General features: G+C 43.2%; 1 protein-coding gene across 7 annotated transcripts in view; it reads right to left on the bottom strand.

Moving 5' to 3' along the window:
• Positions 1-1,308: 1,308 nt before the first annotated feature.
• The window catches only part of LOC117819588 (far upstream element-binding protein 3-like), a 33,039-nt gene continuing 7,621 nt past the window's right edge, over positions 1,309-26,726 (bottom strand). The window contains exons 2-18 of one of the 7 annotated variants that reach the window (XM_034693031.1): positions 25,197-25,305; positions 24,754-24,784; positions 24,518-24,564; positions 21,744-21,815; positions 21,358-21,415; positions 21,100-21,262; positions 20,909-21,007; positions 18,492-18,593; positions 18,209-18,326; positions 17,474-17,574; positions 17,211-17,349; positions 9,192-9,352; positions 8,999-9,069; positions 8,798-8,883; positions 8,502-8,573; positions 7,906-8,003; positions 1,309-5,144 (exon numbers count right to left, since the gene is read on the bottom strand). In XM_034693031.1, coding sequence (XP_034548922.1) covers positions 5,136-5,144; positions 7,906-8,003; positions 8,502-8,573; positions 8,798-8,883; positions 8,999-9,069; positions 9,192-9,352; positions 17,211-17,349; positions 17,474-17,574; positions 18,209-18,326; positions 18,492-18,593; positions 20,909-21,007; positions 21,100-21,262; positions 21,358-21,415; positions 21,744-21,815; positions 24,518-24,564; positions 24,754-24,784; positions 25,197-25,305 — 1,536 coding nt within the window. In that variant the 3' untranslated portion in view covers positions 1,309-5,135. Of the gene's footprint in view, positions 5,145-7,905; positions 8,004-8,501; positions 8,574-8,797; positions 8,884-8,998; positions 9,070-9,191; positions 9,353-17,210; positions 17,350-17,473; positions 17,575-18,208; positions 18,327-18,491; positions 18,594-20,908; positions 21,008-21,099; positions 21,263-21,357; positions 21,416-21,743; positions 21,816-24,517; positions 24,568-24,753; positions 24,788-25,196; positions 25,306-26,726 lie in introns of all 7 variants that reach the window. The other 6 variants (XM_034693030.1, XM_034693029.1, XM_034693028.1 and 3 more) reach the window with 6 other exon arrangements.

Here is a 26,726-nt window from a genome sequence, read left to right as displayed (position 1 = left end):
CTCAGCGCTGCTTCATTCATCCCCTGGAGGTCAGGAGGTGTGTGTGTGTGTGAGTGTGTGTGATTACAGTAAAGTCCTAATGACAGATGACATCACACTAACAGTCAGACCATCTGTCTCCGCTCTGGGAACATGAATAAATGATAAATCCCACTCTTCATGTCAGGAGTCAGGACATGAAGAGGTGCTGTGACGGCAGCTCAGAGACACACACACACACACACACACACACACACACACACACACACACACACGAGTATGTCTACGTTTAAGTTCCCATGAAGCTGAAATAGATGAGCAGGTTTTGTGTTTTGTTAATTAATTATACAAAAACTTTGATACTCATCCGGCAAATTTTTTTTTGTTCATGTTCCACTAAATATCTTACGAGAGTTAACACTCAATGGCTACGTTTACATGAGACTTTTAATTCCTCTTTAATTTTAGATCAATTTAAGTGCATTATGTTTCGGAAACTGTACTGTAGAAGCTGCAGCTGATGTGCTAACCATGGTATCATCTATGCTCTCAGAATGAAGGCCTGCTCGTCATACCTAAAGTCTCTAAAATTAGTATGGGAGGTAGAGCCTTCAGTTATCAGGCCCCTCTCCTTTTGAATCATCTCCCAGTGGTCCGGGAGGCAGACACCCTCTCTACTTTTAAGAGTAGGCTTCAAACTTTCCTTTTTGATAAAGCTTATAGTTAGAGCTGGATCAGGCTTGGACCAGCTCCTAGTTATGCTGCTATAGACTTAGACTGACACACTGGGATCCCCTCTCTGCCTATCTCTTCCTTTAACTCTTCCTGTCCCATTAAAGTTACTAACCATAGACCTTTCTGGAGTCTCTGAGCTCCCTTGTCTCGTAGGTTCCTCTGGATCTCTGCTGCTGTGGACGTGCCAGACTCTAGCTGCTACAACTACTACTATCCGTCTCCCCACTATCATCTCTCTCTCTCTTCATCTCCCTCTATCCCTCTCTCCAACACGGTCTCAGCAGATGTGTGTCTAACATGAGTCTGGTCCTGCTGGAGGTTTCTGCCTGTTAAAGGAAGTTTGTCCTTGCCACTGTAACTTGCTAAATGCTGCAAAGTGCTCTGCTCATGGTGGATTAAGATGAGATCAGACTGAGTCCTGACTGTAAGATGGGACTGGATCTTATCCGGTCTTGATGTTGGGTCTTTGTTGAGAACAGAGTACGGTCTAGACCTGCCCTGTTTGGAAAGAGTCTGAGGAGAACGCTTGTTTGGATTTGACGCTTTATAAATAAAGATTGATTGATTGTACGAGGCGATAAAGACACAGTCAAGTCAGAAAGAATGAGCCTGTTTATTAGCCCTCATGTTAATCATCATAATCATCCACCTGCCTCTTCCTCGGCCACCGACAGTCTCGTGGCTCGGGTTCATACACAACTCTATCGTCATAGAATCTAATAGAAAAATCTGCAGGTTACAGTTAGGACGTCTGTCCATTAGAAAAACAACAGAAACCATGAAACCAAAAAGCACCCTGTCACCCCTTCAGGGTCGAGGGGTCGGGACTAGGAAGATCTAAATGGGAGTGGACGGGCGGTGTCGTGTCCAGTTCTGGTTCTGGGACGTTGGGAGGGCCTGGTAGTGACTGGTTTAGACCCAGTGTGGGTTCTAGCAGTCCAAAACAAGCCTGGAACTGTGGCAGGACACCAGAACACCGTCCACTCCTGTGTTTTTTTAATAATTATTTGGGGAGTAAAACCCCTGTACTACAGCTCTCCTCGCCTCGGAGCCGCCACGCTAACCAGCTGCAGGACCGTTCAACACGCCTGTGACGATAACTCTCAGCTGTAATCACGTGGTCCGATTACAGACGCGTTGAAAAGACACGAATCCAAACAACTTTTTAACGTGACGCCGTCCAGACAGAGACAGAAAGACAAGGAGAAGAGAGAGAGAGACAGTTAGCCTAGCAGTCTTGAGACTATATATAACACATACATCTCTTTGCAAATCGGTTAGACACAACATGTGAATTAAACAATCTCATTTTGAACAGGATAACAAAGTACATTTTTAACTGGAGAGCACCCACCAGAGAGTGGAAATTTACACAAACCATATTATCTCATCGACAAACTGAATATTCATAACTGGATGAACAGATTTAAATAGACCCCTGTACAGGAGAACTCATTATTATCGTCGTCATTAATTATTATTATCGTCATCATCATCGTCACACATACAAGAAGCAGAACCACTGATTCATTATTCAACTCAACAACAGCCAGATCCCCCTCAACAAGACAAACCTCTCTGTGGTCCGACACACACAACAATGTTCAGCTATCGCACAGAAGTACACACCAGACCCAACACACAATGCTAACGAATATTAGCTCAGCTGGAATTACAAATCGGCAAAAACACTCAAAGATTCTCCGTGGTTTACGCTAACGGCTCTCTGAAGGCTGGCTCACAGATCATCTCAATTTCAATACACGTCGAACAAGCTAATTCGTAGATCTACGCTCCCGTTGGAAAGGTGGTTCGAAAAAAGTAACGAAAAATATTGTCTTGTTCAAATTTGTATAAAACCGCCACACAAGCTCTCACGACGACGCACAATCATAACCCAGCCTAAGCAGACACACGGCAGGCCGCTGACTCACACACACACACACACACTGCATGCACGAGGTAAGCTAAAATAAACACGTTTACAAAACCCGAAGTGTAGCTAACGGAAAAATTGGTATCGAGCCAGCGCACATTCAGCAACTTTGCGGTTTTGCTAATTTACAAAGTTAAGGTCACGTGCTGCGTAGGTAACAGAAATTCAGCTAGCGCTTCGAGCCGTCGCAGAATCAAGGAAGTGAAGGTGATATAAACACGCTCGTATGACTCACAGTAAAGCTATCAAACAAAAGTATTAAGCTAACGCACATTCAGCATTTTCAGCCACCTCACACATGCAGTTTTTCTAGAGTACAAGGTTAAGCTAATCTGTTTGGACTGCCAGCTAACGAAATTCTGCTAATGCTAATCAGCGAAAAAAGCGTGGTTGATTTTTAGAAAGCTAGCACGATGCTAACTTGCAAGCGCCGCACATAAAAGGTCAACTAAAATAAACATGTTATATAACCCAACAAGAATATTAAGCAAACGCACGTTCAGCAACTTATGCTACCACACTCATGCAGTTGTGCTAGTTTACAAAGCTAAGTTAATCTGTGCAATACATGCCGTCTAGCTAACGAAAATTTAAGCTAATGCTTCAAGCCGTTGCGGTAGCGCGAGGGAGGAATTTAAAGGTGACATGATGCTAACTCACACACGCTGCCGCCGCCGATGTTAAGCTAATACAAACATGTTTATATAACCCACAGTATAGTTTACGAACAAAATGTGTTAAGCTAACGTACGTTTAGCAACTTCAGGCAGTTTAGCTGATCTGCCAGCATACCCTGTTTAGCGAACACAACTTAATGCTAATGCTACAAGCTAAAAGTGGATATTTTAGGTGGATCTAGAAAGTGGACAGGATGTTACTTTGCTAGCTGTGTAGTTTTATCGGATAAATGAAAAAGGAGCCTAAGTTTGATATTTTTCTGGATTCTAAATGTTGTGGGAATTTGTTAGCTAGTAAAATTAGATGCTACTAAGCACTTTATAATATTGATTGTGTAAGATTGAATTTGTTTATTTTGGAAGGTTCTTTGGAGCGTCTTTTTCCAAAAACGGGAATACCTACACTGTAGAAAAATCGACCTCATCGTAAAACGCGATCATTTTTTCTCACTCGGTTATTTACGGTCGTAAGTGTGGAACACGCAAAGTTATCAAGCACTCAAAGCAAACAGCTACTCATCCGAACACACACACACGCCATATAATTCACCAACAGTTCAGCCACCACATTCATTCAACTAACAACTGGCAACACGCATGTTCAGGAAGAGCCAAATGTCAATGCTAACCCTGCTAAGCTAACACAAACACATATTGTCCAGACAACACATCTTTCAATTAACCTTTACATTCAGCTAATAAAAAGACAGCCAACAGAATCACCCACATTCGTCCGGCTAACACACAGTTGAGGTAACACACATCTTTTTGCTAACTTGCGCATTTAGCCAACGCGCTCGTTTTAGCTAAAACATTGCTTATAGAATCGATAACTTCATTGTTCAGCTCCTAACACTTCTTCTACAAACAAATCGGCAAAGTAGAAATGCAGAACGAAGATACAACAACAATAATAAAGTTTCACTCTGTAAGAAAATAACAAATTTCCCCCTTTTGTAATGAAAGTTGAGGCGGGGAAACGTGGTGTCGGCTGAGGGTTAAATCCTGTGGAGGACACAGAGTGTTTGACCACAGAGAGATCTGGCTTTAGACAACGCAATATAAATCGGCATTTATTTATCATTACATCATAAAAACTAAAGAATCACTATAGAGATACAGGAATAAGAACTATCATCAAACCAAAAAGAAAACAATAATCGCGTCATTGCACCTCCAAGATGGCGACTTAACAGGTAAAATTAGATCGAGAACAAACAGACCCAGCGAGCACAAATTTAGTACAAAAAACAGTTTTGTCTCTGACGGTAAAACATTAAATTTCCATCTGACGCTATTAAAATATTTCTATGCCAAAAATAAAAAAAAATAACTGAGAGTCAACACACACAATCTGACGCATGCTTTAAAACATTATCATAAACAAAATAATAATAATAATAATAATATCTGATTTTCTTACTCAAGACTGCTAAGCCTGATACCGTTTTCTTATTGGAAAATAAAACTAGACAAAATAAAGATTATACTGGATTTTTTGTTCAAAGCCACACTGATACATCTTTAAGTTCAAGTTTGATAAAAAAAAATAAAAACAAAAAAAACAAAACAAAAAAAAAAAACAGGTCTACACTGTGGAGAGACCAGAGGCTAGTCCAGAAAAATCTGCCTGACAAAATATCGACTTTGTAAGGTTAAAAAACAGAAAGAAAAGAGTTCGTGATTTTTCAGTTAATCCTTAGTTTTCTCTACAAAAGGAAGGAGGAAGCGGCAGAGCGTTGCAAGGAAACCCCGATTCGGTTGCCTTCGACGACCATCCGAGGCCTTCACCGGCGAGGGAGGGGCCTCTAGTGATCCTAAAGGCACAGGAAATGACATCACTGTTTAGTGTTGTGTTGACAGATTACGTGCGACAGTGGGTGCATCTCAAAGCTCTAAACTGCAGTCTCCTCGCTCCTCTGCCGAACCGGAAGTACTGACTGACGCGCCATTTTAACTTGTGTCCCAAAGCTCTAAACTCTAAACGCTGCTGGAGGACAGAGGAGAGGAGAGAGGAGAGAGGAGAGAGGAGAGAGGAGAGAGGAGAGAGGAGACTGATCCGAGGAGGGATAATCGAGGAAACATGAGAGCAGACTTTGCGGAAGTCTTTTCTCTGACAGACACGCCCCCTTATCGAATATCACTCACCGATTGGACGCTGCAGTGACTCGGACTTAACCGAAACTTAACATCAGCTGAGTTTAATAAGAGAGAAAAGACGGACCTTAAAACAGTCACTAAGGGTGCCCTGAAACAGTCACTAAGGGTGCCCTGAAACAGACCTTAAAACAGTCACTAAGGGAGCCCTGAAACAGACCTTAAAACAGTCACTAAGGGTGCCCTGAGACAGACCTTAAAACAGTCACTAAGGGTGCCCTGAAACAGACCTTAAAACAGTCACTAAGGGTGCCCTGAAACAGACCTTAAAACAGTCACTAAGGGTGCCCTGAAACAGACCTTAAAACAGTCACTAAGGGTGCCCGGAAACAGACCTTATAACAGTCATTAAGGGTGCCCTGAAACAGACCTTAAAACAGTCACTAAGGGTGCCCTGAGACAGACCTTAAAACAGTCACTAAGGGAGCCCTGAAACAGACCTTAAAACAGCCACTAAGGGTGCCCTGAAACAGACCTTAAAACAGTCACTAAGGGTGCCCTGAAACAGACCTTAAAACAGTCACTAAGGGTGCCCTGAAACAGACCTTAAAACAGTCTCTAAGGGTGCCCTGAAACAGACCTTAAAACAGTCACTAAGGGTGCCCTGAAACATACCTTAAAACAGTCACTAAGGGTGCCCTGAAACAGACCTTAAAACAGTCACTAAGGGTGCCCTGAAACAGACCTTAAAACAGTCACTAAGGGTGCCCTGAAACAGACCTTAAAACAGTCACTCAGGGTGCCCTGAAACAGACCTTAAAACAGTCACTCAGGGTGCCCAGAGACAGACCTTAAAACAGTCACTAAGGGAGCCCTGAAACAGACCTTAAAACAGTCACTAAGGGTGCCCTGAAACAGACCTTAAAACAGTCACTAAGGGTGCCCGGAAACAGACCTTATAACAGTCATTAAGGGTGCCCTGAAACAGACCTTAAAACAGTCACTAAGGGTGCCCTGAGACAGACCTTAAAACAGTCACTAAGGGAGCCCTGAAACAGACCTTAAAACAGCCACTAAGGGTGCCCTGAAACAGACCTTAAAACAGTCACTAAGGGTGCCCTGAAACAGACCTTAAAACAGTCACTAAGGGTGCCCTGAAACAGACCTTAAAACAGTCTCTAAGGGTGCCCTGAAACAGACCTTAAAACAGTCACTAAGGGTGCCCTGAAACAGACCTTAAAACAGTCTCTAAGGGTGCCCTGAAACAGACCTTAAAACAGTCACTAAGGGTTCCCTGAAACAGACCTTAAAACAGTCACTAAGGGTGCCCTGAAACAGACCTTAAAACAGTCACTAAGGGTGCCCTGAAACAGACCTTAAAACAGTCACTAAGGGTGCCCTGAAACAGACCTTAAAACAGTCACTAAGGGTGCCCTGAAACAGACCTTAAAACAGTCACTAAGGGTGCCCTGAAACAGACCTTAAAACAGTCACTAAGGGTGCCCTGAAACAGATCATAAACATCTGTTGGTTTCTGATCAGTCTGTATTTGATGAGCTGAGATTGAAAAGTGTTTGATATGATTTTAAAAAACAAAATACTGATCGCAAAATCATAAATTCAATATAACAGAGGGTGGATGTTATATCTGATTGTTTTTTTCAGATTCACTGTCTAATGAAATAGAGTAATAGAGTCTAACATCATTGATAGAATATATATCAATGATCAGTTCTTCCTCCTGTTAGTTTCCCTGTTTGTTCTGGTTTTCTTCATGAAGAGAAGTCTAACAGTAAAGTTTGTCTGTTAGTAAAAACACTTGTTATATTTCCTGTCAGGTTAATAAAGTTTCATACGAGGCTGATCATTAATGAGCACAGGGTTTGAAAAGAGTTGCATGGTTTCTATTTTCCCTTGAAATAATAAATAATTTAATAATGAGACATTTTACCGGTGAATGGATCCATGATGCTTTAGGACAGAATAAACAGAGAGCAGATTCTCTTCATGTGCAAGTGTGTGTTAAACATGTAAACACAGAGACAGAGCTCTGTTACTGTTTATATTGATCAGTGTTATTACAGTGAACATGTGTGTTAAACAGGTGTGTGTTAAACAGGTGTGTGTTAAACATGTAAACACAGAGACAGAGCTCTGTCACTGTTTATATTGATCAGAGTTATTACAGTGAACATGTGTGCAGACACAAACAGCTGTTAAAGCCGTCATCACAAACCGACGTGGCTTCATGTGACGCTCCGGAGAAGAGGACCTCTCATTTCTCTAAATACAAATCTCCTCTCTCCTCTGGTTTCATTTCCTCGCATCTCTGGTGGGCGGGACTAAGACGCGAGGAAGAGACGCGAGGAAGAGACGCGAGGAAGAGACACGAGGATGGCCGTTTAGAGCTTTGAGATGCACCCAGTGAGGCAGAAAACCTGTTACCGGTTTTCAAGCTTCCTGATCAGCGTCCGGTGTTACCTGTATCTGGGCGGGGTTCCACAGGTAGGGCTGCTGTCTGTAGTATTCTGCTAACACTGCAGTGTAGTCTGGCACCGAACTCTGCTGAGACGACTGACCTGAGGACACACAGGGGAACATGAACCACGAAGTGTTGGTGACTTCTTACGTTCGTTTCCTACAATAAGAAGGCGGATATGTTGAACCTGTGAGCAAACTGCTGCTACCATCAGCTGTATAGAAAGATGGACGGCATGTCAGCTCCCCAAAATGAAGCCAAAACCTCCGGCGCTCCCTCGACTGACCTTACTTACAAAGGCGCTACAGTCACGACTTGCATTTGATGATTCACAGCTGCTCATAACTTTAACAGCCGCATGAGAGGGCTCATATTTTACATAAGTGTTCACTGACTGTGGAGCCAAAAGATGTAGAGCTCCCCCTGCTGGCTAGCTGCAGTAGTGGTCATAAACAAATAAATAAGATAGGATTGAATCTTCTCTTGATTTGAGGTCAAATTTAAAAGTGAATTTCACGCTGATTTATGTCCAGTGTTAATTTTTCGGACAGTTTTAATTAGTTGAATTAAAAGATTGCTTGACAGACAGAAGTCTTACTCTGTTTCTTGTAGTAGTCCTCCCAGGCCTTACTGTAGTCTGTCATCAAGCTCTGAGGCTGGTTCTGCTGACCTAAAAAGACAGAAAACCAGACTGTTGGGCCGGCTGTGATCTCCAACACTCACAGCGTTTAACTGGGACTCGGCACCTGCCCACAGCGCCAAAACTTCCACCAAAGATGGCTGACCATGATATTACAGCTAACTCTCCTGACCTGAACCCCAAAGAGAATGTGCCCTATATTTGTGTGTGTGTGTGTGTGCAATTGTGTGTGCGATTGTGTGTGTGTGTATTACCAGGGTCTTGTTGTCCAGGGTTCTGCCAGCTGGTCTGGTAGGTGTTTCCCCAAACGCCAGTCAGAAAGGTCTGACCGCTGCCACAGCTGCAGAACACAGAACACAAAACACCCAGGTCAGCAAGACACGCTGAACAGCCACAGAAACACAGTTCAATGTTCAGTATGTAACATTCAAGAGGTGTGTGTGTGTGTGTCTTACTTCTGGTGTGTGGCAGGGCCCTGGGTGAAGGGACTGAAGCCAAATCCTCCGTTACTCATGATACCTGAGCCCTGAAGAGGAGAGGACAGAGAAAGAGAGAGATCAATCCTTTTCTTTCTGATGAAGTTGTGAAAGTTGTGTCGTCGTCTTGTTGTCGTGTGTGTGTGTGTGTGTGTGTGTTTGCTTGTCTTACCCCGATCTTGTCGTCTATGAGCTGACGGGCCAGGTCCATCTGCTGGGCGGTTCCTCTAATTGTGAAGACCCTGGTGTTGGGGTCGGTGGAAGGGGGAGGGTTCCTCTGCAGCTCCACATGAGCTCCAGACTGCTGGTTAATACTCTTAATGGTTTCTCCACCTACAAACACAGAGAGCCCCAAGCTTTAGAGCAGGCATGTCCAAAGTACGGCCCGGGGGCCAATTGCGGCCCAAGGTCCATTTATTTATGGCCCCAAGCTTCCATCTTTAAAATGTGTTATTCATAGCAAATAAATTAATCACAATCTGAATCATCTGTACATTTGCAGTTTCTTTAAAGAGCACAAACAAAACTAAAGTCAATCCAGAAACGTCTCAAAAAGCTTCATATGGACTACCTGTCTAAAGCCAAAGCTCTGGGAATTCTTCAAGACGGCAATAAAGAAGAAACACAAGAACTCTTAAAGTGGAGAGGTTTTCAAATTAATGTTTTTATCATGACGTGAAAATGTTCTTGATGAACATTAAAAGTTCAGAAGACACAAAAGAGGAAACAAGACGAGATCACAATTATGAAATTGTACAGGCAAAATTTGGTGCATAAAAAATCTTCAGAACTCAGGAAAATAATTATTTTGTTCTTAATATGTTCTTTTTCTTAACAAGAAAAAGAAGTGTGATGAAATCCAGATCGTGATCCTGCCAGAGGAAAATAAGGATACAATATTTTTTCCCACGTTACCCGACCCGAATGAAAAACATTTTCCCCCAGAAGAAGATAGTCTGCTAATCTTTACATGGTACTTCCTAGTTACTGTTTTATTGAGAATACATTTAAAGGTGACATATCACGCTTTTTTCATCAACATATATTGGTCTAAGAGGTCCCCAAAACATGTCTTTAAAGTGTATGCTCAGAAAAACACTTTGAAATCAGATTTTGGTCTGCCTGAAAAACCCTCTTCTTCAGCCCTGCTCAGAACAGGCTGTTTTCTCTCTGACCACGCCCCCTCAGGAAGTGGGTGTGGCCTCGGCTCTCCAGCACGTTGATCTAATGTTTACTTGTTGGCTGAATATACACGGCTGCTCACAGACCCGCGTTACTTCAACCCTCTGAATCTGATCCAGAATCTGATCCTGATGGAGAGGCGCCTGCAGCAGGACCTTTCTGAACCATTGGTCACAGATTTAGTGTTTCTTGTTGTTTTATTTATCAGCATGTCGACGTGTGTCTTGGTACACAGCTACGAACATATAGCTATGTGGCTATGCTAATTAGCGCTAGCACTTATCCATGATAAATAAAAATCATCCACTAGATCTTCAAATCTGCAGACGTGGGGAGTAAAGCCGACCTCTGCCAGAAAGGCAGCAGGACCTTTCTGAAGGATTGGTCACAGATTTAGTGTTACTTGTTGTTTTATTTGTCAGTATGTAGACGTGTGTCTTGGTACACAGCTACAGCTACAGCTACCAACATATAGCTATGTGGCTATGCTAACTAGCGCTAGCACTTTTCCAAAATCATCCACTAGATCTTCAAATCTGCAGACGTGGGGAGTAAAACCGACCTTTGTGTTTATTAAGACAGCCTACAACTAGCATGCCTCCCTCCTAAGCTCCTTGTTAGCACACATGTGTGCAGGTAATGAAAAACGGAGGAGGGGTTGAGTTGTATTTTATACAGTCTATGGGCTGAACAAGCTCCGAGCTCTGACTTCCTGTTACAGACCGGATGGCGTTGTGACGTATGAAAAACACTGAAAACTGAAACGGCTGGTTTCAGCACACATTTACAGAAAGGTGGAGAAATCAGAACAGGGGCAGAATGGATTCTTTTCATTCTCGGGGGGTTTGTAGACAGGGACACAGATTTCAGGTAGAGAACCATTAAAAAGTCGATTTTGCATGATATGTCACCTTTAAAATAATTGTTATTAAATATTTCATATAGAACTTTTAAGATTCCTTAGTCTCAGTAGGAGCCACTGGCCCTGAGGTATTCTGACAACATCATATTTGGCCCTCTTTGAAAAAAGTTTGGACACCCCTGCTTTAGAGAGAGGTGAGGTTGGAAATGATGGTTTCATGTTCTCATCTTGATATAAAAGGTTTTGTTCAGTCTGGAATCCGTTGTGATCGCAGTGAACACTCTTTAAAAATGAACACAATCAAGTCTGTGGGTTTTTTGGGCGGGATGGTGATTCAGTCTCCTTTCTTTTCTCTCAGTTTATGAACACTTTAAAGAGAGTTGTTGTCACAGCTGTGTCATTTATAACTGTATTGAGAAGATAAAAAGCAAACATTTGTATTTTTTTCATTACCCTTTTTCCTTGAGTCTTTTTCTTTTTACAATGTTACAATGTCATTTATCAGACGCCTTTATCCAAAGCAACGTATATACGAGAACAAGAACAACACAAGCAAAGATCTAGACAAGAGGAAACAAGATCAGTAAGAGTAACAAAGTGCTTCAGGTCAATTTGGGAGCAGGTACTGCCAAGCAGTGTAAAGGCAATGCACAAAGTAAATAAGGAACATCTACAATGAAGCAACCAAACAATTTAAGACCTTCCATTATCCTCATCAACAATTAACATCACCACAATAATGACCAAAGTACCAAGTGCTGGGTCACTCCAGACCTGAACACAGATTCCCAGAGTAGAGCAGGACAGTGTGAGTCAACTGTAGCTGGAAGACATGATCTGCCACTGGGGACAACAGTGGAGAACGGTCTAGCTAAGTGCATAGTGCTTCTTAAAGAGCTGGGTCTTTAGCTGTCTTTTGAAAGTAGAGAGGGACTTTTACATCTTTCTTTGGATTTTGTTTTCAAGTTTTATTTTTGGGGCATTTTTGAACGTGGGGAGCAGAGAGCGGGGGAAGACATGCAGCAAATAGCCGGGGCCGGGAGTCAAACTAGCGGCCTCTGTGACGAGGACTATAGCCTCTGTATGTGGGGCGAGCTTAGACCGACAGACCACTGGTAACCTGGATTTTGTTCATCGATGTCGGGACATCAACAGTAAGAACTAGGGATGCAAATTTCAAGTATTCTCTGTGATCGATCTTTGCGTTAGGGTTAGTTTTTTCCCCTGAATCAAATTTTCCTTCATGACACAGTGTATATAACTGACCACATTGAATAGCTATGGAATGTATTGAGGTGTTCGAAATGTTAAACACGCTGAACTTACTCAAACACTTTTTTTGTTTGGGCTTTCTATCCTCTGGAACAAACATGTGGTGTAATATTTGGTTCAGCTCTCAGGGAGGTGTTTGAAGTTTAAAGCATGTTTGGATGTGAATCAGCTGACTGAAGGTGTTGCTCACAGCGGAGACGCTCAGCTGGGGGTTGCGGCTGAGTGACAGGTCTCCACGAGCGCTTTTTTACTAGGCTGCCGGACTGATTCTGACCCCGGTTGTGCTCCCGGCTGACACCTGACCACGTTCACATGCTTATTATTCTCAATAAGAACGAGTAGACAGAAAACTGGACTCTGGGAGTCTAAAATATGTTTCTGTTCAGTTCCCTTGTTGAAGCCTGAGCCTTCACTTTTATGACTGTGTGTCTGCAGAGATTATGAGCCTGCTTCACATGTTGATATTCAGCACAGGGTTCCCACTCTTTTCCAGAGAACATTTTCCAGGACATTTCAAGGACATTTTCAGTGATGATCAAGCTGGTGTGACAGTCTAAATTTAGTTCCTAAATTGTCTAATATGTTCCTCTCAGTGGAAGTCTACATTGAAAGTCTATGGCTATCCATGAAATCATCTCTTACATGCTTAAAAATGATGGCAAATTGATTATAGAATAATGCAACCACAGATGTACAGCACTTCACTTTATTAGTGCAACCAAGCAACAATGATGGACAACTCTGATCTCAGCTTTCTCTTTTCTCAAAAAATTTAAAATGAGCTAATTAAAAAACAAAAGAGCCAGCAAAGGAATCTGGAAGCTGCCTTACTGAAATAAATAAATAAATAAATAATAATAATGATCAGAGGATCAGAGCATAAATTGACCTAAATAGAACTGAATGACAAAAATGGCCACACATGTTGAATGGGGATGTGTTTTTTTTAACCTTGTCAGGTCACGCGCAGTCATGTTGGAATCATTTTCCAGGACAATCTGTGATTTTTTCTCCCATTTTCCAGGTGATTTCCAGTACTGGAAAACTGGTCAACTATTTTCCAGGTTTTCCAGGTTTTCCAGGACGTGTGGGAACCCTGTCAGCGTGTTTAACATTTTGAACACCTCAATACAATCCATAGATATTCAATACTGTCAGTTATATACATTGTGTCGTGACAGAAAATTTGATTCAGGGGAAAAAACATTCAGCTTTGTTTTTGACATGGAAAATGTTTCATGTCTCTTTTAATGATTAATCCATAATTGATCGTTAACATTTCTAAAGATCGATCACGGAAAATACTTGAAGTTTACATCCCTAGTCTTGATATTAACGCAGACGTAAGTGATTGAACTGAAGTGATTTCACCCCCTCCTCCTCCTCCTCCTCCTCCTCCACAGAGCGCGTCACATGACCTCCCGCTGTGAGTTACAGGTGTGAAGGGTCGTTACAGAAAACATCAGCGTCTGCACGTCCCAAATCACCCAGATCACCTCAGGAGTTCATGAGAAGAGCTGCAGAGTCTGTATCCAGAACACCACCCTTCCCCTTCCTCCTCCTCCTCCTCCTCCTCCTCCACCTGTTCCTCCTCCTCCTCCTCCTCCACAGAGCGCGTCACATGACCTCCCGCTATGAGTTACAGGTGTGAAGGGTCGTTACAGAAAACATCAGCGTCTGCACGTCCCAAATCACCCAGATCACCTCAGGAGTTCATGAGAAGAGCTGCAGAGTCTGTATCCAGAACACCACCCTTCCTCCTCCTCCTCCTCCTCCTCCTCCTCCTCCTCCTCCTGCTGCAGGTCAGCAGAATATCCTGAGGTCATTAACTCTTTGTTAACCAAATGAGGAGAGCATTAGTGGACCTTTCATGAGGTAAAAGGGAGTAGAGAGGAGGGAGTGAATAAATCTGTGAATAAATTTACATTTCCCTCGGACTTTATCCGACGCTGATTGTGTTTCAATTTAAATCCTCTACAGCTCACTCAGGTCAGGAGTTTATTTCATCGTGCACGTTAAGATTTGACTTTATCCTCATGAATTCAAAACACGCTGCTGTTCACATTTAAGGAAGCCTCTTTGTGAGCTTCTGTTGGACTCTGATTTTAGTCTCAGTAGATTTAAGAGCAACACCTGCACACGCCCTAACTGGTACGACTTGATTTGACGCTTTGATGCATTTATCAGATCAATTAAAGAGCGTCGCACGACAATACGTCTCCATATCTGATGAACCGAAGGTTACAAAATGCAGCTTAAAGATAAAGTGAAGGATTAATGTCATCCCTGCAACCGCAAGGAGTCTTAACGTAGTGATGCAGTGAGAAAAATCTGCTCAGAGAGCTGCAATATTTTCAAAGTAAAATAAAGATACTCCACACCATGAGGCAGGGCGTCGATTTACTGCTGTGTCAACATTAGTCCGACCTCTAATCATCACTTCATCATGCTAACCATGTGATTTACTTTCATTCTTGTTCGTGTTTTCAGCTGCAATTCAAATATTTGAGTGACTTTTACGTAACCTTCAGTTTAAACCTGTTACACATTCAAAACCACTCTGCAGTGAAACAGCAGGTTCACATGTGTGTGTGTGAGAGAGAGAGAGAGAGAGAGTGTGTGTGTGTGTGTGTGTAGACAGTAAGACATTCATCTGTATCGTCCAATAGAAAGTCCTGACAAACAATAGACCACCAGACACACACACACACACACACACACGGACCATATGGTGTCTAAACATTGGGTACTTGACATTTCTTTTTCCTGCTGCTTTTATTTTGGAAGCTACGGCTCGACCCTCTTGACCTCCACACACACACAATGAAAGACACACACACACACACGCACACACACACGCTGCTGAATGGTTGATGTTTTTAAGAGTTTTTAGCGGACAAAAGACGGCTCTGATGGTGCTCTCGTCCTCCATCGCTCACTTTAGCTTCTGTTAGCTGCGTTAGGTTTCTTTTATGAGGCTGCTGACATCACAGATTTTACACACACGTAAATATTCACTCCTCTATTTAACCTTTTGTTTTAAAGTTATGCACATTAGTGCACCAGAGAGACAACGTGAGGTCCTAGAAAATCAGAAATACTGCTTTATGTATGTTTCCATGTTTGAATGTTGAATCTTCTTCTTCTTATTAAAAGTGGACTTCAAGCTTCAGTGCAACACTCAAGTCTTTCCACGCTGCACTTTACTGTTTTACTGCACTCTGCTGTGTCCTCTGCGCCTCTTTGCTGCACTGTGTTCCGTTCTTTATCGACTCGTCTTCACTCATTAATGCACTCTGCTGCTCTTCTTTATGACGTTCTGATGTTTTTCTGAACTGCACTTTTTAATGCACTCTGGAGCTAACTTAACTTAAATCTGCTTTGCCCGTTGCTGCACACTGTTGAGTTTCAGGACTGAATTTAGCTGCACTTCAATGTTTTACATAATGAACCCGGTTACATTTCATTTTTTTTTAAGTTATATTTTTTGGCCCTTTTGCCTTTATTTGACAGGACAGCTGAAGAGAGACAGGAAATGTGGGGAGTAGAGAGCGGGCGAAGACATGCAGGAAATGGTCGTCCGGCTGGGAATCGAACCGGCAACCCCTGCGACGAGGACTGTAGCCTCTGTATGTGGGGCGCTTAGACTGCTAGGCCACCCTTGGTTACATTTCTGTGCAAAACTCGTTTACACTGTTTTTGCACTCTACTACACATTTCTGCACTGCGCTGCATTTCTGCACTGCATTCTGAAATATCCAGCTCCTGCAATCTGTTGCCTCTTCACAGCACTCTTCTATGACTGCTACCGTAATGCGCTTCACTCCTTCACTCTGCTTTGTTCAAGTTCTGCTCTCTGTTAAGTTAGTCACTTTACTAAATGTATTAAATGCACTGCCGTCCTGCTGTATCAAATTTCTGCACGCTGTCGTCCTGCTTAAATGCACTCTATTCTGCTCTATGACGAGTCTTCTACGCTCATTAATGCACTCCGAATTCTGTTGCGCTTCTTTGCTGCACTTTCCTGTGTTTCAGTTCTGCACTTTGCTTATTTCTTGAACTCAGTTCTTTTTTTGCACTCTGTTGTGCGTCTTCATCGCACTCCGCCTCTTTAATGAAGTGTGCCGTTTTTGCAATGCACTCAGTGTCATATTTTCGCGGCGCTTTTTCAATTTCTGCACTCCACTCTGCAATCTGTTGCCTCTTAACCCAACTCCTCTACGGTTGCTACTGTAATGCGCCTCATTCCTTCATGTCTTCGTTGTCTTTAATGCACCATACTGCGCTGTGCTGTATCAAATATCTGCATGCTGCCGCCCTGCTTAAATGCACAGAACTTAGTTCTATGACATCTCTACTCTCATTAATGTACACTGCTGCACTTGAATTCTGTCGCGCTTCTTTGCTGCACTTTCCTGGGTTTCAGTTTTTCGTCATATTTTCCCTGCACTTTTTTAACGCGCTTAGTGGTGCACTTCAGGGCTGTTCCCTGTTTCTGTAAGAGAACATGTATCACTGTACTTTGTTACTTTTCTGCACTCTACTGCGGTTTCTGTTTGCATTTCCTCGCTGCGCTCTACAGTTTCTTCAATGCGCTTTTATTCCATACTCTACAGCCTCTCTACTGAACTCTTGTTGTGTGAAAGGGAACGTTTTTGTGCTTTAGAGCTGATATCACATACAAACTGTTCACATCATCATCAGATTATAGACTCTAGGTGCTCATGACACCGGCACTGAAAACAGGGATGAAGTGTTCAATCATCGTCACAGAGAACAACGATGAGGGTGTAAATCAAATCCACCGCTGGAGAAGTTTTGGAGTCCTGGAGAATCAGGACGACCCCGGTCAGACAGAAACAGACTTCATCCTACCTTTGCCGATGACGAGGCCACACTTGTCAGCGGGGATGGTGTAGGTCACTTCCTGTAGCGGACCAGGAGAACCCATGGTCCAGTCACCACGACCTCTGACCCTCCCGCTCCGCAGGGCTGAGCCGAAACCATCACGCTCCTTCAAAACCAAACACACACCAAGTTCAGAGAGAGCTCAGTGTGTACGAAATACTCTTTATTAAGGTGTGTGTGTGTGTGTTTGTGTGTTTGTGTGTGTGTGTTTGTGTGTGTGTGTGTGTTACCTGTGCAGTCTGGATGAGCTCGTTGATAAGGTGGACAGCATGCTGACAGCGGTCTGGCTGACCCATCACCATGGCCACACGCTCTGGGCTGATACCATCATCTGCAGGACACACAGAGGTCAGAGGTCAAGCGATCCTGATAATTCTGCCTCAGACACACCGGCTTAATCTGGATTATATCATGTATGTGTAATATCTATGTATGTATCAGGAGAGTCCACTATGTGCAGTTTCTATGCAGCTTTAGTACCATCTGAGCTCAGCCTTCCTGTCCCATTAAAGTTACTAACCATAGACCTTTCTGGAGTCCCTGAGCTCCCTTGTCTCGTAGGTTCCTCTGGATCTCTGCTGCTGTGGACGTGCCAGACTCCAGCTGCTACAACTACTACTATCCGTCTCCCCACTATCATCTCTCTCTCTCTCTTCATCTCCCTCTATCCCTCTCTCCAACACGGTCTCAGTAGATGTGTGTCTAACATGAGTCTGGTCCTGCTGGAGGTTTCTGCCTGTTAAAGGAAGTTTGTCCTTGCCACTGTAACTTGCTAAATGCTGCAAAGTGCTCTGCTCATGGTGGATTAAGATGAGATCAGACTGAGTCCTGCCTGTAAGATGGGACTGGATCTGATCCGGTCTTGATGTTGGGTCTTTGTTAATAATAGAACATGGAGTACGGTCTAGTCTGAACAGGATTGTGATTCAGATGTGGGTAATCAGGATTGAGAGGTGTAGACAGACCTGCTTTAAACTGGATCCGGACCCCGGCATCATTTTGGATCTTCTTTATCATCTCTCCATTCCTGCCGATCACGATGCCCACAGCAAAACGGGGAACTGGAACCTGCAGAGGGACAGACTAAACATGACTGTATCTCTTAAAACATGGTTAACAGGGACAGGTTAAAGTGCTGAAAATTAAAATGCTAACTGTGTGTGTGTGTGTGTGTGTGTGTGTGTGTGTGTGTGTGTGTGTGTGTGTGTGTGTGTGTGTGTGTGTGTGTGTGTGTGTGTGGTGACGTACATCCAGGCTGGTTCCTCCAAGTCGAGCGCTGAAGTCGTTGCGCCCTGCCCTGAAATCTCCATCCTTCTCCCGGATCACCTCCAGCACCAGCTCCCTCGCAGCCTGCAGGAGGAGGAGAGAGGCGTCGTGAGAGGAAGCTCACGTTTACACGTCAGAGGTGCAGCTGTGGGTGTTTGTGACGCAGCAGTGTGAAGGTCATGTTTACATTTTACAGCTATGTTCAGTCTCTGCAATGTTTTCTTCTTCTTTGGTTTCTTAATGCAGTTAGTGTTCCTCTTCTTCTTTTGGTTTTAACGCAGTCAGCAAACAGCTTTCAGACACACTGTCGCCCCCGTCTGGCTGGAGTACCACATTACAACCAGATGAGATATTAGTCGCATTAACTCATTAAGATCGGTCCCTTTTACAGTGTTCTTATTGTGGCATCCTTTGACTAGGGATAGGGATTAAAAGCCAGCAAAAGGCGTTCTCAACCGGAGGAACTTTACCACGGAACTATGTGCGTTTGGACCAGTGGATCCAGGGTCTAAATTTATAATCTCCCCCATCAAAAAACCCTGCTAGTGGGGTAGTACTGTTCAAAAGTCCCTGGGCTTTTTGGGGGCGGGGCCTGCAATGCTGAATGTGTCTGATTGGTAGATTAGCGCAGTGTTTGTATTCCTCCCTCCGTCCACAATAACATCACTAACATCGTCGAAAGACGTTTATGAGGGATGCATCTGGCTGAGAGTCTCCACTTAACAGGGTCGCTGTTTAAACCAAAACACCGACCGTGTTCATGTTTTTCTGCTTTTGGAGCACAATTTCAAATTTGAGGAAAATTATTTTTTTCGACAGGAACGCGGTCAACTTTTTTGTCAATTTTTTTTCAAATATTTTTTTTTCAAAATTTTTCTTGTCAAATTTTATTTAAATTTTTTTTCATATTCAAAAAAAAAAAAAATTCAAATTTTTTTTCAATTTTTTTTTTCAATTAAAAAAAAAAAATCAAAATTTTTTTGTCATCTTTTTTTTTTTTTCAATATTTTTTTTCAAATTTTTCCAAAAAACCATTCACAGTCATTGTTTATTCCATCTGTGATTCTCTTGTTTCTCTTTCTTTCATTAGTTTTTATTTGTTCTATCTTTTTTGTATGTGTGTGTACTTTTCAAAAGAAGAAGCTGTGATTCTCTTGATTTAGCAGCTTGTAACAGTAGTCTTCTCTCAAGCTCCTCCCGGTGTTCCGGTTTTAAAAGTGACCCTGTAAACTGGAAACCTTCAGCTGAACGTGTCAGTGTTTTTGGAGTTTACACAGCTGTTGAAACACAGAGGGAGTTCCTGGGAATGCAAACTAGTTTAGTTTTTATTAAGATTTCAAAATATCCTCTTCAGATATTTAATGATCGTCTAAAGACGTTTATGAGGGATGCATCCGGCTGAGTCTCCAGTTAACAGGGTCGCTGTTTAAACCAAAACACCGACCGTGTTCATGTTTTTCTGCTTTTGGAGCACAATTTCAAATTTGAGGAAAATTAATTTTTTCGACAGGAACGCGGTCAACTTTTTTGTCAATTTTTTTTCAAATATTTTTTTTTTCGAAAATGTTCTTGTCAAATTTTTATTTAATTTTTTTTTTTCATATTCAAAAAAAAAAAAAAAAAAAAATCAAATTATTTTTACAATTTTTTTTTTCGGTTAGAAAAAAAAAAATTTCTATTTTTTTTGTCATCTTTTTTTTTTTTTCAAAATATTTTTTTTTTTCATTTTTTTTTCAAAATATTTTTTTTTTTCATTTTTTTTTCAAATTTTTCCCAAAAACCATTCAGAGTCATTGTTTATTCCATCTGTGATTCTCTTGATCTCTCTTTCTTTCATTAGTTTTTATTTGTTCTATCTTCTTTGTATGTGTGTGTACTTTTCAAAAGAAGAAGCTGTGATTCTCTTGATTTAGCAGCTTGTAACAGTAGTCCTCTCTCAGCCCACCGTGAATGCGTCTCTCCTCCCGGTGTTCCGGTTTTAAAAGTGACCCTGTAAACTGGAGATGAGTCGGGCGGTGTTCCCCCTTCGAGGTGATGTCTGAACACAGACACATCATCTGTTGTCCTCATATCTCTGAATCATTTGCATGATGTGTAAACTTGTGGTTAAACTTTGACAGCCAAATGCAAAAAAGGTGTTTTACTTTCCGTGTGTGGAAACATTCATGCTGCCGTGAGAGGAGGCTGACACATGAACGATGATCTAAACTGAGCTCTCTCTCTCTCTGCTCCTCAGGCCGGCAGCCTCACACATTGAGAGGTAAGAGAGGTTTATTAAGTGTGGGAACATCTCAGGTAAGAGTTGTCTCCACTGCCGATCACGAGCCTGAGGGTGTGAGACAGCTCTGCTCAGAGAGGCGTGATCGAGTCAGCCTGAGGATCCACACGTGAGTCCGTACCTGCACTTTGTACGGGTCTCCAGAGATGCGGAGAGGTTTGTCCGCTCCTGTCGGCATCGGACCGTCCTGGATCATCATCATCTTCACCCCGGCTCTCTCCTGACACACACACAGCAGACATCACAGATATTAAAGAAGCAGACACACGGGTATTTGAGGTTGCATCATGTGTTGCATGTCCGTCACTCTACCTGCAGCTGTTTGATGGTGTCTCCTCCTCGGCCGATCACCAGCCCCACCTTGCTGGCTGGGATCAACATCTCCTGCACTGAGGCTCCACCTTCCCCATCTCCGTGAAAACCAGGACCGTTTCTGCAGCGATCCACGATCTGGACCAGGAGCCTCTTGGCCTGCCTGTAAACACACAAACACACGCAGAGAGAGTGAGCAGCAGGTGGAGGTAAGGAGGAGGGGGAGGAAGAGGAGGAGGGGGGTGTTCAGAAACTCACTCGATGCTCTCTGGAGTTCCTGTCAGGGAACATGGCCGCTCCATCAGACCTCCGCTGTCTGCAAACACAGAGACACAGGAGGAGTGTGAGGAGTGTGATTGAGCTCAGCAAACAGGTTCCTCAGGTTTACCTTCTCTCAGTCAACATGAGCGCTATTTCTCTGAAAAGACTCTGAGCTGAACTCCTTTACAGTAAAGGCTTATCTGAGCGGCCTTCGTCACTCAGAGGAGGAAACCAAAGCAGTCCTTTATATGAAATGAAAGGTATGAGAAGCAAAGAGTCTGCATGTCGAGGTTTTCCAGAAATTAATCTTTAAATCAGCAGCTTGTGTTTGAACTCAGAGAGACTCCAGAGAAGGAGCAGGATCACAGTTGAGACCGACTCACCAGCAGCGATCTGAATCTTGCAGCCAGACTCCAGCTGGATCCTGGTGATCTGTTCACCTCCTCTTCCAATAACTGAAGAGAGGAAGAGAGGAGAGAAGAGGAGTTACAAACATTAACATCTTAGCAAGGCAAACAGGAGCAAACAGAGATTTTTCAGGGTCTATGAGAAGGTTCCGGCTCGGTTAAAGGTGACATGTTACGCTTTTTTCATCAACATATATTGGTCTAAGAGGTCCCCAAAACATGTCTTTAAAGTTTATGCTCAAAAAAACACTTTGAAATCAGATTTTGGTCTGCCTGTAAAACCCTCTTCTTCAGCCCTGTTCAGAACGGTGGCTGTTTCCGAAACGGCCTGCTACATACTACTTACTAATGTAGTAGGCAGTAGGTATTGCCTACTACATACTGCGTTTGAATTTAGTCTGTAGTCTGACTGTTCTGTCCGATCTGTCATGCAGCATGCTGAGCCAGACGTCGCTGGATTTCCGGTTTCGGAAAGCGGAAGTAAACAACGGCGAAGCCGATAAATAAAAAGCTTATTTAGCATCCATTTATGATTTAAAAAGTTAGGAAGTGGTTTATATGTAATTTGATAACTTTCACAGCACCCAAAAATGGATTCCCCCCCGTCAAAAAATAAGGAAAAAGAAAAATCAGAACGAGCGCTGTGCATTATGGGAAACAGTACGCGAGGCAGACTGGTCCGATGCATGCTGAGATATTTTCCCGAATCAGTAGACATCCGGGGAGTTTTAGCTTACTGCAGATTTTGCTCTTGTTCACATACTACTTACTACATACTGAATTTTGGACATATCAGTACGTACTGCTAGTATAGTAGGCGGTTTCGGAAACAGCCGGTCTGTTATCTCTCTGACCACGCCCCCTCAGGAAGTGGGTGTGGCCTCGGCTCTCCAGCACGTTGATCTAATGTTTACATGTTGGCTGAATAACCACGGCTGCTCACAGACCCGAGTTACTTCAACCCTCTGAATCTGATCCAGAATCTGATCCTGACGGAGAGGCGCCTGCAGCAGGACCTTTCTGAACCATTGGTCACAGATTTAGTGTTTCTTGTTGTTTTATTTATCAGTATGTCGACGTGTGTCTTGGTACACAGAGACGAACATGTAGCTATGTGGCTATGCTAACTAGCGCTAGCACTTATCCATGATAAATAAAAATCATCCACTAGATCTTCAAATCTGCAGACGTGGGGAGTAAAACCGACCTTTGTGTTTATTAAGACAGCCTACAACTAGCATGCCTCCCTCCTAAGCTCCTTGTTAGCACACATGTGTGCAGGGAATGAAAAACGGAGGAGGGGTTGAGTTGTATTTTATACAGTCTATGGGCTGAACAAGCTCTGAGCTCTGACTTCCTGTTACAGACCGGATGGCGTTGTGACGTATGAAAAACACTGAAAACTGAAACCTGATTAAACATTTTATGCCAAATGCAACAGTACCAGGTGAGAAAGTTTGAGGTCAGGCTGATCTGAAAGCTTTAAAATTGAGCTGAGTTAGTGTCCACTAACGCTGTTTTTTGGGGCTAGTAGCGCCTATTTTTTGTTCAAACCCAATGTGATTCAGTGCAAAAACGCCCTCATCAATGTCACTTCTTGATCACCAACCAATCAGAATCAAGAAGGGGCGGGACTTCTGATATCAACTTTGTCTACAACAATATCCGAATTATAAAAAAAAAGCACTTCCAAACTGCCGAGGAAACTTTTTGTGGTTCGGGTACCTCGCTTCCATCTGTCATCTCCAACATTATTTGCTGGCTAGCTAACAGAGTCGTCTTCTTCTTCTTTTGCCTCTGCTGCAACAGCCCCTCTCTCACCCCTCACACCACTGCTATCCTGGTCCACAGTCTCGTCACCTCCCGTATCGATTATTATAATTCACTCCTCTTCGGTGTCCCTCACAAATCCCTCCATAAGCTTCAACTGGTCCAGAACTCTGCAGCCCGCATCATCACCAGAACCCCCTCCTTCCACCACATCACCCCCGTCCTCCAGCAGCTCCACTGGCTCCCGGTCATCTTCAGAATCAACTTCAAAATCCTCCTGTATACTTTTAAGGCCATCCACAACCCCCCCCCCCCCCCTGTATCTGTCTGATCTCCTCCACATTGCCACCCCCTCTCGCTCCCTCAGGTCTTCCTCTTCCCACCACCTCTCTGTGCCCCCCTGCCCGTCTCAGCACCATGGGGAGCAGAGCTTTCAGTCGCTCTGCTCCCCAACTCTGGAACTCACTCCCACCAGACATCCGAAACACTGATTCACTTCCCGTATTCAAATCAGAACTCAAAACCCATCTGTTCAAATCCGCATTCTCTGTTTCACTTCACTGCCTCATTTTAACTTGGTGTTACTTTGTTTGTTGTTTTTATTTATTTTATCGTGTTGTTTTTATTGTGTTTTATCCTCTCTGTAAAGTGTCCTTTAGCGCTTGGAAAGGCGCTTAAAATAAAATGTATTATTAATATTATTATTATTATGATTTCAAACGTCTGATCTTGAAAGTGTGAGCTGAAACACAGCTGGTTATATTTTAGCTTAGGTCTTAGCTTAGCTCTGGTCGGAGGTACGAGGTGTTTTGGAGGTTAGTGGACTTAGCTTCACTCGTTACATCAAATTAAAGAGAAATGGTCTCAAAGTTGACACAAAAGTGGCGAAGACAGAGGCAAAACCAGCGGTTTGATTGGACAAAGGAGCCTTCGGACAGCCAATCAGCAGGAGGGATTGAAAGGTCACAGGTCATACTTACTGAAGCCCACCATTCTGTCGGGGACCTTGTAATCCTCTGTGATTACCCTGCTGCAAAACACACACACAACACAAACACACATTAACATCACACAATGAGCCACAGTAAGAGAGAGTGTGTGTGTGTGTCAATAAGTGATTATGTTTATGACTGTAGGAGGACAGATCTATAAACACTTATCTGCTGTTTACTATGATGTGACGATGTGTTTGATCAATAAGAGATGCTGCTCGTACCTTTGATGCCCCATGGCTGCTAGCTGGTTTCCTACTGAGAGACAGAGACACAGATTAGACATGAACGCTGTTTTTGCACCGGTGTAATCTGACGGCGCCCTTCATTTGAAGTCGCAGCGATCACATGTTTCTGCACCACAGAAGAAGAATCTGCACGAGGTTTTTTAAAATCAGCTGAAGAAAGATTCAGCTAGAGCTCGTTTCACAGGTTAGTAAAGCTGCAAATATACAAACTAGCTGACTTCTGAATAACTTTGCATTAAAGAGGATTGATCCGGTCAGCTTTGAAGTTTTGGTAAAGAGAGGAAGCGTCACCGACAGCAGCTGAAATCAGACAGAGAAGCTACAAAGAACTGAAATAGTAAAGTAGCCTCAAAAGGTTCCTGGTTGTGTGGAATACACATTTTTAATTTTGCATCGACTCATCCCTTTCTCCTCCTCACCTCCGTCCTCTCCTGGTCGTTTCTGGCCGGGGTAGTACAGCGACGGCTCGACACTTCCTGAGGAGCTGTTGAGGTGAGACATGGCTTCTCCGCCCATCTTTCCCACCATCTGAGGGACAAACAGACAAAAACAACAGCTTTACTTTCTGGATACGAGAGCACACTCATTCCTGGGCGGATGAAAAGATCGGGAGGAAAGGAAGTTATGATCGAGTCGCTTTGGGGCTTTCAAAAACCTTCGTTGTTAGGCTCCAATTCTGGAGTCACAGCAACAAGTCTCACGTCCTGCTCTACGTCGCGACACATCAAGGAATTCTTATCAAGAGACGAGTTAAGTTGGGGCGGTTACACCAAATGTGAGGGGAGGGGGGGAGGGGTTAGATGGAGTCTTGAGGAAATGCTACGTTCAAATTCATGCTAGTTTTCCGTGGCTACCAACCCTAGCTTTAATTGATTGTTAAGAACGTACTCGAACACATTGTTTTGTTTGGATTTTCTATCACGTGGATCAAACATCATGTGGTCTCATATTTGGTTCAGCTCTCAGGGAGGTGTTTGAAGTTTAAAGCATGTTTCAGAATCAGCTGACTGAAGGTGTTGCTCACAGCGGAGACGCTCAGCTGGTGGCTGCGGCTGAGTGACAGGTCTCCACGAGCGCTTTTTTTCTCCACAATCAGACTGATTCTGACCCGGTTGCACTCCCTGCTGACACCTGACCACATTCACATGCTTATTTTTCTCAATAAGAACGAGTAGACAGAAAACTGGACTCTGAGAGTCTGAAATCTGTTTCTGTTCAGTTCCCTTGTTGAAGTCTGAGCCTTCAATTTTATGACTGTGTGTCCGCGGAGATATGAGCCTGCTCCACACGCTGATATTCAGTCCCTCCAGGATTTCGAGGGATTTTTGTGTGATTGTTGCGGCCCAAAAAGCCTGATTTTGCGACAGCTTTGTTGAAAAAATTGCGGTGAAAGTTGCGCTCCCATGAATCGGGCGGCCAAGGATCAATCCCAGTTTCTTGCTCTATCCACTGTCCTCTCCTGTCTGAATAAAAGGTGTAAAAGCTCAAAAATATAATAAAAAAAAAACAAAAATCTGTGCTATACTTCCTGTCAGGTCCTGAGTAACACACCAAAGTCTTCACTTGAGACTGTCCAGTCAGAACAAGTCCGTAGAGTTGAGGCCAACAGCCTGAGGTCAGGTCATGACGAGAATTCAAAGTCTTCCCAAGTTGAGACCACTGAGTCTCCAGACAAGTCATGTTACGATCACTGGAGCAACAGTAACTGAAGTCCTACCAATCTTCAGGCTGATGAGTTCCACGTTGAGACCATCAAAATCAAAGTTTAGGCGCCATTTTTAGATTTGAATGTAACAGCAAAATAAGCCGCAGTGTTTAACATCAAAGCAAATAACTCATCTAATTAGCTGGATTACTTAAGCCCCGCCCCCTTAAGTACAGCTGAATGCCTTTAAATCGCTTGTTTAAATACTGCTGGAGTGAAAGTCTGACTGTGTTGTTGATGCTGA

The sequence above is a fragment of the Notolabrus celidotus genome, chromosome 9, assembly GCF_009762535.1.
Source record: "Notolabrus celidotus isolate fNotCel1 chromosome 9, fNotCel1.pri, whole genome shotgun sequence".
Classification (NCBI taxonomy): Eukaryota; Metazoa; Chordata; class Actinopteri; order Labriformes; family Labridae; genus Notolabrus; species Notolabrus celidotus.
Note: the sequence above shows the minus strand (reverse complement) of the source record. Positions and strands in the feature narration are given on the sequence as shown.